This window comes from Thermobia domestica, chromosome 8 (genome assembly GCF_964235325.1).
Source record: "Thermobia domestica chromosome 8, izTheDome1.hap1.1, whole genome shotgun sequence".
NCBI lineage: Eukaryota > Metazoa > Arthropoda > Insecta > Zygentoma > Lepismatidae > Thermobia > Thermobia domestica.
In genome coordinates, this window is record NC_137461.1 from 241,554,036 (window position 1) to 241,568,435 (window position 14,400).

The 14,400-nt window shown below is 34.7% G+C and overlaps 1 protein-coding gene across 1 annotated transcript in view; it reads left to right on the forward strand.

The window, feature by feature from the left end:
* The window catches only part of LOC145691972 (protein takeout-like), a 78,034-nt gene extending 64,570 nt beyond the window's left edge, over nt 1-13,464 (forward strand). Inside the window, exons 5-6 of the mRNA XM_081767270.1 lie at nt 365-517; nt 12,904-13,464. Of these exons, the coding sequence (XP_081623396.1) occupies nt 365-517; nt 12,904-13,064 (314 nt within the window). The 3' untranslated portion in view covers nt 13,065-13,464. The remainder of the gene's footprint in view (nt 1-364; nt 518-12,903) is intronic.
* The last annotated feature ends 936 nt before the right edge of the window (nt 13,465-14,400 follow it).

Genomic DNA, 14,400 nt, shown 5'->3' on the forward strand with positions numbered 1-14,400 from the left:
GCAATGCCAGTTCCTATTTATTTAACCATTGTCCTAACTCATCATCTTCCGTCCTCTGCACAACATGTTTTAACTACGATTTTACGTCAATAAAAGCGCATTCCTACTCATTCCTCAGTTAGTTAGAAATTACTGTTCAAAACAATTCAAATGTATGTGACCAAATAGTAAGTACATACATAGGCTTTCTTTTAATGTACGTACCCTTGATTGTTGAATCTTAATATTTTGACCTCCGTGACGTTAGTGGCACTAAATGTATGTTATAGTGAGCACTCCTGAATTCGAACAATAAATTTACATTATTTTCTCATGCAGATAAAATGTCATTGCGAGATATAAGATAAACTTCTCTTATTCACAGGTGATATTTATCTGAAAGCTGCAATGGACGCATCTCCTACAGTAAAAGACGGAGTTTCGTATATGAAATTTGAGCATATACGTGTGGAACCAAAGGTTGGAAACTTTACAACTTACTTTGAAGGACTCTTTGGCGAGGATGGAGGATTATTAAGTAAGTAGCTATGATAAAAAAAAATCAAGGCAAAAAGTTACGTAAGACATTGAAACAATACGATTCTCAGAATTGGATAAACCATTTGGGAAGAAATTACTTATATTTCATTGTGAAACTAATAGACTTCGAAGTTATGAGGATTCTATATTGAAACCAGAAACGGTAGATATGTACCATTTCCGGTTCGAAAAGAGGGATAATGTTCGAGATAATACATGTTTTAGAAACGCCGAATCCATAATAAAAACACTTCCTACCTTCTTATTACTGATTTTGCTCAAATAGAATAAGAATTGAATCAGAAAACTGTAACAGAATTTCTATAGCTTTCGATTTTTCTAGAAAGGCAAGACCTAATGCAGAAGTTATTCTTGCCATACTCAATCTAAATCAGAAAAGCGATTCTCTCTATCTCCACCTTTATTCCTTTCATCGTTGATAAGTGTTGAAATCAGAAATTGCAAATTTTTAAAACTTCCAGTTTAAATAGTCATATAGAGGTTAAGATAAAAAATTATGCTTCAAATGTTAAATCTATGTCAAAAAGTTATTTTTCGGTTACCGTTTTTGTTCTGTTGAGATCAATATTGAGGCCAAAAGCTGTACTAGATTTGTTAACTTCAACTTTTAGTAGAGAGTTAAAGGTAAAGAATGGAACCTATTTTTCAGACGCTGAAACCATTAAGAAAAAATACATCTTGCAATCTATTACTGCTTTGGATCTGTAATGATCGAAATTAAAACAGGATATGACTCACTTGTATCTGTTCCAGTTTAAATGCAAGGTAAAGAAGTTAGGTGGACCCTATTCTAATAGTACTAAATTCTTATCAAGAAAGCATTTCGCGTTACCTCTTATGGTCAATACTATTGACCATATTGACAAACAGACGGGAGGACGGACATAGCAGTTCTGAAGGATTTCTTATACTTACCTATTGCGTAGTTTGGAAATCTAAAAACATTACAATATAGTTTAATGTGATAAGTTTGATCAGATCTCTCGCTTGTTAGGGACTTATCATCCCAAGGAAATGCAGCCCTCGTTATGTCCCCAAGTCTTCTAACTTGTAAGATATTTCTACCATTTCATTCTCTAAAACTGCATTCCAAGATTTTCCTTTAGTTTTGCACTATATACTATTATATAATTCCACTACATATAAGGAACAGTTAAGAATCTGACTACGAATTCAATTTCATTAGCAGTATTTAATTTATCGTTATTATTAATAATTTCAAACCCATGCGTTTTTAATGGAAATCGTGGAATTCTACCCAGGATGATCATGCTTGTATGCTAATTAATCACAATTCGTTATCTTCAAAATCAGTCAAACTTGTGATTGACACCACAAACATTTCACTTGGGAGAAATTCAGTGATTTTCTAAAGAATATCCGGAAATATATTTATTTTATTTGGGTACCCTTAGTGATACTCTGGGTGCAATTACTTGCACGAATTGTCCTTAAAATAATAAATGTAACAGGTTATATCTGTTCATGTTTAATTCAAATAAAGGAAGTATAAATGAATATTAAATATATTTTAGAATTATTTAGCTTCGAAATCAAATTCGAAATTGTAAAGTAATAGATCACTCAATAAGCTCCTATTCTAATAACCATGAACTTATGGTTCTTACGTCACGGCATTTGAACTAAAATCAGGCATTCTAATTATGCCATACAAATGAGAGTCAAATCCCGAATTTTTTTGAGAAAGTAGTTTTCGTATGTTTGGATTCCTATTGTGACTCATATTCAGGCGTCAGAACCAAGGATACTTTTAAAACATAGTACAATCCATAGACCATATATTTGCGAAGTATCGTTGAAATATGTCAAATGAGTCATTCAACAAAATTACTTACGAAGGTACTGCTCGTATTCTAATAACATTAACGTTTAAGTTTGTACCACTATCCTTTTCGAATAAAACAGGTTTTCAAATGATATCGTACAAAGAAGTCGTAAATTCATAAATGTCTCACAATTGTAAGAAATATTTTAGAAAATCTTCTAGGAAAAGTATTTTTCTTACATTCAGATACTCATATTGCGTGCAAGGGTCACGTACTTGCCCGAAACGTATTCTACAAAAACCCTACATTTCGTAAGATGTATATATTTACCCAGTTTCATTGAAACATGGGTAGTCAGCACCCTATAGGAATCCCAGGGTTTTATATCTGCAAGTAAAGTACTCCGAAAAATATTACATATCTTAGAATATACTTGTATAGAATATTTGCCAAGATTAACTAAACTACTGATAGTAGGTATGAACATCTAGAAGCTTTTTGACTAAAGAACAACATTTTTTGGTGCTCAATATGGTTTCGGGTGAGAGGCTAGGGGATAGAGGAAAATATATACGAGTATAGAGTGAGTGTGTCTTCACATGTGAACGGTACCACTATCATTCTGAGTAAATTGGATGGCGGAAGCAACAGTTACAATGTTGTTAGTACTCTCAACCACATTTTTTTTTTTAATTTTTACTCCTTAGTTTCGGGTCTGGAAATGTTTATTCAATATTTCTCCAGCCTCCTCTTTAAATCTCCAATATCTTCTTTTCTTCTTTTTTTCATATCACCGGTCAGTTGTGTTCGTTTTCTTCCTACTCTTCGATGTTCCTCTATATTTCCCTCCATGGTGTTATGAATAAGGCAATTTCTTCACAAGTTGTGTCCAATGTGATTGGCCTTCCTGCAAAAGCATCCTCTTCTCTCCTACTCGTTTTAAAACATTTGTTCATCTGTGTGCATGTTATGTTCTCCATCTTTTCCAACATCACATTTCAATGCCTCTAACTTTCGTAATATCGAAGTATCCGAATCATACAATCCAGTAGTACTTCACCAACGTCTTCGTTAGTCCAACACTAATCTTGTTAGTTAGAAGCAACACTTTCATATTGAATTGTTAGTCTATTAGAAGTTTAGCGTCCCATGCAGCACAAAAGTTATATGAAACGTAGATCGATAGCTTAACTGGAACCCGAACCAAATGAACTCCCATCTGGTGTCGAACCCGAGTCTACCTACATTACCCGTAGAAGTACTCTAACCCAGTGGTTCTCAAACTTCTTGTTATTGTGACCCACATTAAATAATAAAGGATTTTGTGGCTCACCTACTTTTATTCAAATACACATTGGCATTCTACGTAATTGTGGTGTTTATTCAAAGCAATTAAATTTTGTAAATCATGTATCTAATTCCAGCTCGTTTAATAACAGTCCGCGTAAGTGATTAACACGAAATTTATTTGGGGGTGTTGTGAACACCCTGAGTAACCACGAATGTTACAAAGTAGAGCTCGATGCTTAAATTTTAATAAATCAAAATTTAGTTGATTTTTTATGCCTATCGTAAATATCTCAATTTCAAACTAAATTGTAATGTAAATTTATGAATATTGTGACCCTGTCGGTACAAGAATATCAGCCAGTAGATCGAGCAAGTGTAATGTAAATTTCTTTCGCAATAACTGTATCTGTTATATGAAATTGACCGCACGCGAAAAGAAGGTTAAAGTATTTCCATAGAAAGGTAACACAGAGCTAACACTACTCCCGGCGCAATGTCTTACCCCGTGATAGATTTTGACTCGCCCACTTCCTTTCTATCGTAACCCAGCATATCTACTAACTGTACAACAGAGCAGGGCTCTGAGTAACCACTTACTCTTCACTTAATTAACAAATGCTTCCAATTTTCAGTTTCTGAATAGTACTTCACAACATATGTTTCTGCATCAAAATAAAATTTCATTCAAAATAAAAAGGAGAAACTTCACGCGACTCATCAAATGGTGGGTCGGGACCCACCAATGGGTCGCGACCCACACTTTGAGAAACACTGCTCTAACCATATAGCCACAAGGGAGTTCGTGACCTTTTCTGGTTTAAATCAGAATTATATTTAATTTTAGTGCCCTCTTTCGAAGTAGAGATCATATAGCGCTCCATTTTATCCGAAAAGTGGCAGAACTAGTGAAACGGAAAGATCGTCTGTAAACAAAAATTAAAGGATAACGCGGTTTATCTAAATAAGCGGTTCTCAGCCTTGTTTTCCTGGATTCCCCTTTATAAACTTTGCGTATTCCAGGCCCCTCTTCCTTACCACAAGTTAGTCTTACCCCCTTGCGTTACGATTTAATGGGTCGTATAATTAAAAACGAGCACTTGTTTCTGAGCATTTCCTCATGAGCAAGCTGAGAATCGAGCACCTGCTCTTTGTTTTGGTATAAATAAAACTTTCCTCTACTCGTTCAGCAAATACTCCGTGACAAGCAGCAAGTGCTCAATGAACTTACTGCATTATCTGCTTTCTTACAATAGAGGAAAGAAGAGTTTTTAATTTCAAACATTTAAAAAATATTTATAAATAAAGCCATTTTTGAGATACAAATTCCTAAATGTTTAGCACTGTTTATACAAGCACTTCGTAGACACGGCGCAGGCTAACTTTGCACTTTGAAACCGTTACTTCCCAAGCGAGTGAGATGAAAATGAGAGGAAATGGTTGATACTACGCATGCGCAAGGTATGTTGCCAACCGTGATTATCCAAACTTCTCAGTAGTAGATCCTAAATCTCTCTCTCTTTTTTTTAATAATTTGTTTATTACTGAATATTTGCCTCTTTGCAAAGCATCACACATCCTCTCCACTAATTTTCCAATTGGTACAATTGATAACAATAGACCATCGTTTGCTCTTTCTTTCTCAAAGTAAGCTCTGACATTATATATCATTTCCCTACTTAGACTTCTAATCGTAGTACTGCTCCCGATTTTTTTTAAAAAAGATCTTTTATTTTCCATATCATAGCGTTAATTAACCAAAGTATAAGAGAATTTGAAATCAATTATTAAAATTAAGAATAACTGAATGTATCAAACACCTGAACGTGCCGGCATAAAAAAGGGTAAAGAACTCATACAAATATATCCACACAATCCCAGATATTAACACACAAAAGAATAGATACACATAGTATTTTAGTTATACAAAACACAAAAATTCAGATTTATATACACCACTATAACACAATGCTAAGTAATACTGAGTGGAAAACATTCTTTCACCATTCTTATTTTGACCTTTGGGTTGGGTCTAGGTCAAAACCCCCACAGGCAAAACCCCCACACTCAAGAAATGTCAAAACACCCACACAAACGGTCATAACCCCCACACAAATGGACAAATCTCCCAAACGCACGAACGGTCAAAACCCCCACAGCCAAAACCCCCACACTCAAGAAATGTCAAAACGCCCACACGATCGGTCATAACCCCCACACAAATGGACAAATCTTCCAAACGCACGAACGGTCAAAACCCCCACAGCCAAAATGCCCACACTCAAGAAATGTCCACACAATCGGTCATAACACCCACACAAATGGACAAAACAGCCATACATAGCAACGGTCATAATCCCCACATAAATGGACAAAACTCCCACACAAATGGTCAAAACTCCCACATGCAGAAATTGTCACAACTGCCACACAAATGGACAAAACCCCCACAAAATCGGACTAATCCCCCACACTCTGAAATGATCATTCCACGTCTTTGTTGCGGCTCTTTATGACGCCCAAGAAGAATAGTTGCAACATCAGTTTAATTGGAATAACAAATGTTATTAAAAAGTACAAGGGCAATACATGCAACCAGGATCATTTCAGAGTGTGGGAGATTTGTCCGATTGTGTGGGGGTTTTGTCCATTTGTGTGGCAGTTGTGACTATTTCTGCATGTGGGAGTTTTGTCCATTTGTGTGGTGGTTTTGTCCATTTATGTGGGGATTGTGATCGTTGCTATGTGTGGCTGTTTTGTCCATTTGTGTGGGCGTTATGACCGTTGGAGGTTATGACCGACTACCAGTGTGGGGGTTTTGGCTGTGGGGGTTATGACCGTTCGTGTATTTGGGAGATTTGTCCATTTGTGTGGGGGTTATGACCGATCGTGTGGGCGTTTTGACATTTCTTGAGTGTGGGGGTTTTGGCTGTGGGGGTTTTGACCGTTCGTGCGTTTGGGAGATTTGTCCATTTGTGTGGGGGTTATGACCGTTTGTGTGGGCGTTTTGACATTTCTTGAGTGTGGGGGTTTTGACCGGTTCCCTTTGGCTTACACAAAAAAAAAAGAAAGAAAGAAAGAAAGAAAGAAAGAAAGCAAGAAAGAAAAGAAAAGAAAATGGAAGCCTCCCACACATCTGTTGGTCAATCGCTTAGGGTCTAAAACAAGAGACATGGCTCACTCACCCCTCGAAATTAGATATTTCCTATGCTTGTGGAGGTTAGTTCTTTGGCTGGGTTTCGTGTAGTGTGCTGGTAGAATGAAAATAAGGTGTTTGTTGTTACGAGAGTGTTATTATCGTATTCCGGTCCAGTGTAGTGTGGATAGGCTAGTGTAATAGTTTGTAGGTGTCTCAGTGTGTGTGTGTGGTGAATTAACGTGAATATGAATGTTATAAACCCCAAAGTGAAGCACACAAAAATTCCAAGGATGGGTTGCGTCATGAAACACAGCTTTCAAAAATAGTGATGTTCAAAAACTCAGTGAAATTAGGTTCGGGCAAATCGGGAGTAACGAATGGATATCAGTTTGTGATCACGTGAAGCAAATAGAAACACAGTATTGGGAAGCAGAAGGAATTATGGATGAAATTACTGAGATGGTCGTTATCATTTTCGGTGGTGTCGATAGTGATAGCAACAGTGATTCAAAAGAGGATACTGACGGTGACTTATCTGGAATAGAAGAAATGTATGTGGGTGTTTCCTTTATGTACGCATACACATAGATGAAAAATATTTGACATTTCATTTTTATTTGTGGTCTGCAACGTCTATTATTAATAGTAATGATCTAGATATACATAGATGAAAAGGTACAACGTACGAGTTATGAATAATACCTCACATTTCTAGATTCATAGCGAAAATTTATTTCAGTTGGCAACGCTGATAAGTTCACTTTTCTGCCTCCTAAATCACGGTCAGAGGAGTCAAATCGCGAACAGCATTACGTCACTACTCTGTTGTGCACCGTGTCTACCCCAACAATATATCCTACAAGTATCATGGTGATATCTAACAAAGTAAGCATGATTTTTTTTTAAATCTGATTCTACCTCAGAAATTCACAATTTTCTTACCATTTACAGAACATGGTTTATTATGAACCTCAACTGTACTTCCCCTAATTATTCAACCGAAACATTTTATGGTGTGCTGTGTACGCTAAGAACGAGGCTTTCAGACAGTGGTACGTTCGTTCGAATGTTGCCAACAAGAGGGAAATAATAGAGACAAAAAGGGATTTTTTTGCAAAATTTCCCCCTAAAATCGGAAATTAAAATTTTCTGTAGCTGGAAACAGTGCCAGAAGACACACACAACCTATCTTAAAATAAGCTTTGGTGTCCCTCTAATATATCCTACAAGTATTGTGACGATATCTAATAAAGTAAGCAGGTCATTAAAAAGTATTTCATTCTACCCAAAAAAAAAAAAAAAACACGTTATCGTTCCACTTAGAGAACAAGGTCTACTGTAAACCTCAACTGTACTTCCCCTAACTATCCTATTGAAACTTTCTATAGTGCATTGTGAAGGGCAAAGACAAGACTTTCAGATACTGGTACGTTTGTTCCGATGTAGCAACAAGAGGGAAAAAATAGACAAAACACGTAATTTTCTTAAAATTTTCCCCTAAAATCTGGAATTTAAAATTTCTGTAGCTGACAACACTGCTACCAGACAGACGAAAACTATCTTAAAATAAACACTGGTACATTACTAATAAATCCTGCAAATACCATGGCAATATTTAAGGAACAAAGCTTTTAATTACCAAAAATATATTTCGATAAACAGAAAAGTAGGGGAAAATCAAGAGTTACAGCCTAAATCCGAATTTTTCGTGCGCCACCTAATTACCCTACCATAACGATATGTACCCACGTTTGTTCAGTAAGGACAAATGTTCGACTGGCGTAAGTCGACTTGCATTCAGACGTATAGGTACGAATTTATAACAAAAATTTCGAATTTTTGCCCAAATTTAAGGAAATTTTAATTTCCGTAGTTGGCAACAATGCGCGCAGGCCCGTCCAATTGATGTCAACAATTAGGTATCCATCTGACGTATCTTGCTGACAAGTCTTTAGGAGGCCTCTCTACAACGAATGAAGCTACAGGGGAAAAGTAATCAAGAAAAATCGAAAATTCTCGAATTTTTGACTGGGATGAAATTTGAAAAGGAAATTCGACACACAGAAGAAAAAGAAACTAATATGATAAACTATGGTCCGACCATATTTGGCAAAAAAAATCGTTCATACAGGAGCGGATTAAAGAAGTGACACACCCATATGGGCCACTTTGGCCACCTGGGTCCGAAAGAGTTATTGTACATTTGATTACATTTTTTTACTAGTAACTCCTGTTATTGTAGTAGTTATAGCCTTGACTAATAATAATATCGTTGTGGTAACAAACGCTTTATAAGCAAAACTTTCTCTCCTTTTTACATCTTAGTTCCAATACAGTTGCTGAGAAATTCAAGGTGTTTCAAAATAAATATCGGGGTTTTGAGTCTTCGTAGTACTTATTGCATTTTACGTACAATTATAAACAATACATCAAATAAAAGAACACCTCAAACAGTTTTTACTTCAAGTGTTCGATGTGAGCTTCATTCGTCACACGGCACACATTGAGTCGATAGGTGAGAAAGGCCCATAAACTTTCCGCCATATGGCATAAAACATTCAATTCACACAGACGGTTGCACTGTAACTACTTATTCAGTCTTTGCAAAATTAAAACACAAAAAGCTTTCTGCTCTCTAGTCTCCATTTTTGATACTTGTTCTTTCTAACGACAGACAGAGGAAACAATGCGTGGCATGCGTGCGTACAAAACTGTTTGAGTTGCTCTTTCATTTGATAATACTATTAATTGTAAGTTAATTGTAATAGATACTACAAAGTTTCAAAACTCTAATATTAATTTTGAAACACCCTACATTACTTCAAATTATGTCATCCTATATTCATGTCTTGTATGTACACTCATATCCAAAATTATTGTCGCATGTCTATAAATATGTTGTTGTAGGAATATAATTTGATCACGAATCCGCATGGTATTTATTATAATGTTAGTATGTGTATAGTCGGCAAAGATATGCATGTGGCAAATTTCATGTCAAAACAGCAGTAAATAAGAACAATAAAATGAAAATAAAACTTTCTTGTCCATTTAACAACATTTTCTTTTACTCTTTCTCATTTTCGCATTTATGATTCTTTTCCTTTGAAATTTACCAGATTTTCCGATTATACACATAGCATCCTGAAAATCATTATCAAATTATGGTCTTACAAGAAAGACAGTTATAGATATGTGACAATCATTTTGAACATGAGTGTACATATCAGGACCGGCCCTGCGCAATTTGTCGCCAGTGTAATGACGTAATTTGCCGCGTCCTTCTTTCTCCAGAAAGACCCAAGCCTTAAAAGTCACGATTTTAAGTATGCTACTCCAGCATGAACAATGAAGGGGAGGGAAACTACACTCGCACTCAGAAAGGCTTTAATATTTATTACAAATACAATCTCGTTGTGTCTGTTTTTACTTCTTTAAATATTAATCTATTATGTTAGTGAAAGATAAAGCAAACACATCTGAAAGATAGTAATCCCTTCTATAGAATTCATTATCGAGTTTTAATCTCAACATATCAATTTGCAATTATAGTGCATCTAGCTCTGTTATCTTTATTTCTTGATTTTCCTTCTACATCTGTTATTTTTTTATAAGTGTTTCCACCTTCAATGGTAACGATCTTATTTGCGACAAAGACAAGAGAAGCTTTCATATCAGAACTCTGAAAACTAACCACAGGGGACAGGCGTTCGAGAATTGAGTTTTGTATTTGACAACAATCAAGCAATTTGTTCTGGGATTTATTTTACCATTTGCTTTAGCACTGACCATGTGACTTAAACTAATGCGACTTAAACATAATGTATGAATGTAGTATTCAAATAGAAGGTCAGTTTAGTAAATTTAACTACCATGATCATGAAGTCTGTTTCCAACAAGAAATGTTTATTTTAAATAAAATATTTATGACAGATATTGCAGCTCCGTGCAAATGCGCGTGTTGCACATATGGTAGAGCCGGCAATGCATATCATATATCTAGTCGACAAATTATTTATATATGATATTTAGAAAAATATTAGTAGCCAAATTAGTACGTATTAGTTTTTACCTTTACACAAGTTATTTGCATTTTATACTGTTTGTGATATTATTTTCGTACTTATTAAAGGCCTACTTTCACGAAAAAACAAATTTTCATTTATACTTTTATTTCTTGGTTGATATTGGTGAAACACTACAGAAACACGGATTATTAGTAGGTACGCTACTCACGTAAATTGTAAAATATTTGTAACAAATCAGTATCTAGTTTTTAATTTATGTTGCATTTTAAGGTATTTACACCTACACAAAAATACTTCATACTTAAATGACATAAGATACATTACAAATGCCTATTAAAAAATCGAAATTTTAAAAAAAGAGAGGCAATGTTTTTTTCTAAAAAACGTACATTTCTGAAAAATACGTACGTTTTTTTTTTCTATTTACAACACTAGTTAAAGATGTAACACACTCGCTATGTTAAACGCTAACACCGGGGGTATGGTTGAACTAACACCGCATAGTGGTAGTCACGCTGGGACCACTGCCTTATGTTAAAATTGAGTTGAATTAACACAACCATTTTTTACTGTGCTCTAGTGTGATCGAGAAAGCAGAATAGATGTAACAGTATCTGCAAACAGACTGATCTAACTATTACCAGGGGTAAAAGTGCAGGGGAACGCGGGTCGACCTCGTCCCTCCACCTCCAAAGTATGTACGCCGTCCCCCCAGTTCCTAAGAAATTACAATGGGCAAATATAGGGAGGGTGACGGCGTGACGTCATGCCGCTACCTACCGTTCCGCTACCTTTTCAGATCCACTTTTACCCCTGACTATTATTAATAAAATGGACCAATTAGTAGCTATTATAGATGCAGCAGTGCCATTGACTCACAACATACGTACAACATTTAGTACGAAAATTAACAAATACAATGACCTGGCAGAGGAGATCAAAAAGATATAGAAATGTCAGAAATTTATAATCAGCTCAATCATTATGTCAGCTTGCGATTATCTTTAAAAGTACTATGACGCATTTGAAACAGATACACGCAAAACATCTTCTAACAAACCTACAAAAAATCAGTAATTCTAGACACGTGTCATGTGGTCAGGTGAAACCAGTTTAAACTAAGACACAGCAGTAACAGTAATAATAATGATCTCGACAATTCATTTGTTTACAGCAATACTTTTGTACCACATTTATATTTTAGTTTAACATTCCAAGATTGTACACCGAGAGTAAGTAGGACTTTCATATGGATGATAATGGTGGAATGGAAAAGTTCCAAAAAAAAAACATACGTATGTGAGTTTGTTCACCACAAAGTTCACTTGGCGAGAGCTGAGATCGAACCAAAGACTCACCTACCAGAGATAAAAGTTCTACCTCTGAGACACCGCGGTCCTGCATATTATTATGATGGAGTATTGCTTTTTTTATCCAGCTTTCTTCTTAATGAAACCAAAGTTCTTATTTAATAATTATTTTGTGTTTGAATGCTATTGAATATAACGTCTCTTTCTTACAACATCAACACTATTATGAAAGTAGTTTATTTCTCCCAAAAATAGTTTGCGCCACATTGATCCTCTTCGTGCGGGCCCCCATCTCAAAGGGCGCGTACCCAAGTTGAGAAACACTGCTCTAAAATAAACTTTCACGTATTTCTTACCACGTTTAACATATTTCTTTCTTTCTACTTGATGTATAAAATTTAATTGATTTTTTTTAATGCTTGTCAGTTATCATACATTTTACATACGTAGATTCAGGGCTACTACTAGTTATTCACCTACTCCTAGATTTTTATGTATAAAATCCATAGAATGATGGCACATACTGACATAATTAAACGAATATTTTTTATTATTTCAATTGTTTTATATGTTGTATTTTCTAGTGTATTGGATTCGAATCTGTAGTTTCTCAGTAACATTTTAATGCTGTATAATGTGAAATGAGTAGAATAATTATAATCAAAATTTTTAATTTTGTTTGTACTATGCATGATTTTTAAATCGAAATTTGAAGACGTCATTTATACTATTGCTTGTAGATTATGTTTATTCGAACTGTAATATCTCACTTTTATTTATTTATGTATTTATTTATTTGTTTATTCTTTCAGATGACTTAGCTGTGAATATTGTCAATGAATATTGGAGAATGTTCTACAACATATTGTCGGCCCCACTTGAAGAAAATTTTGACCAAATATTAACAAGTCTTGTGAATAACTATTCCCTTCAACTCCCACTTGACGAATTGCTTCCCGAAGGGGAAAACTAGTAACATGTTAGAAAACTGTGACACACGTGTTTTAAAGAATAGTGGACGATAAGTGTGGTGAAATTTTTCTTTTCATTTTTATTTCAAAGACATTGACTACATGTGTAGATCTTATATGGATTATGTATATATGTATATATGTAGTTTAGGTTGGTAAAGTGCAGAACATATTACAATGTATTTATACAGACAGATGTAACTCAAAAATGTACTTGATATGTGAAAATATTATGCTAAATTGTTTGTAAAGGTATGTTATTTAAGAATTGTAATACTTTGCATGCAATATTTTCATTAAATACATTAAAAAGTATATATAAAATTAATTTTCGGCTGGGAAAAAATGAAGGAATAGCGAAGAAGGAAGACTACTAGCATTCGGTCTCATAGCATCTTCATAAGATTGAGGGCTAAAAGTTTTAAGGATAAAACACTAAATTGCTCCCAATGCTTATTGTCTTAGTATAAATTGTTCATCTTACACCAACTAAGAAAGTTTCCTTGTTAATGCATTTGACGAAAGTAATGTCCCCTATCTTTATTATTATTATTATTATTATTAGTAATAGTAGTAGTAGTAGTAGTAGTAGTAGTAGTAGTAGTAGTAGTTTTATTACTTAATTTTTGGTCTGAAAGAAATTTTGTGGAAAATAATAGCACGTAGCATTAAAGGCACCATATAAAAGTCTCGAACCAGTAGTGTACCACTGTGCCATGAATTGAATTGATGTTTAATTAACTGATATTGTCCACTCATGTACGCAACCTTAATTGTATATGTAATATTTTGCTTCATTTTACCGTAAAATGTTACACTAGAACGAAAATTGTGTGAAAATATTGTGTTAATATCACATTTACGTGTTTGCATGAAATATGAGAGCTCTAGTTACGTTATTTTAAAAGAGCGTGAAATCCAGTAGCCAGACTTTGACAAATAAGCAAATAGAAAAGTGGCATAATAAAAATTATAGCTTCTAATATAAAGGTGAGACGACGACTGAAAAGAGAAATATACTACTTGAAATTTTGAGAATGCCTAGCTTAGTTTCGTCTTGTGAGAGTCCACTAGAACAGTAGACGCGAAAGTCAAAGAACGCATCTTTGGCTAAATTTCGGGAACAAGAATTGCTTTCCAATTAGAAAATAGGTTTTGAAAATGTGCCTGCTAGATTTATGAACTCATTTAAAGAGTTTCTAAAGAGTAGCTGACCATGCTCAAAATGTTATTTTTACTACGCAATAGAGACTTAAGTATTGTAAATGCGGATAACGATAAACTTTCGAACTAAATCCTACTGTTCCCAAATGAACAAAAATAATTTCTGAAAACTTT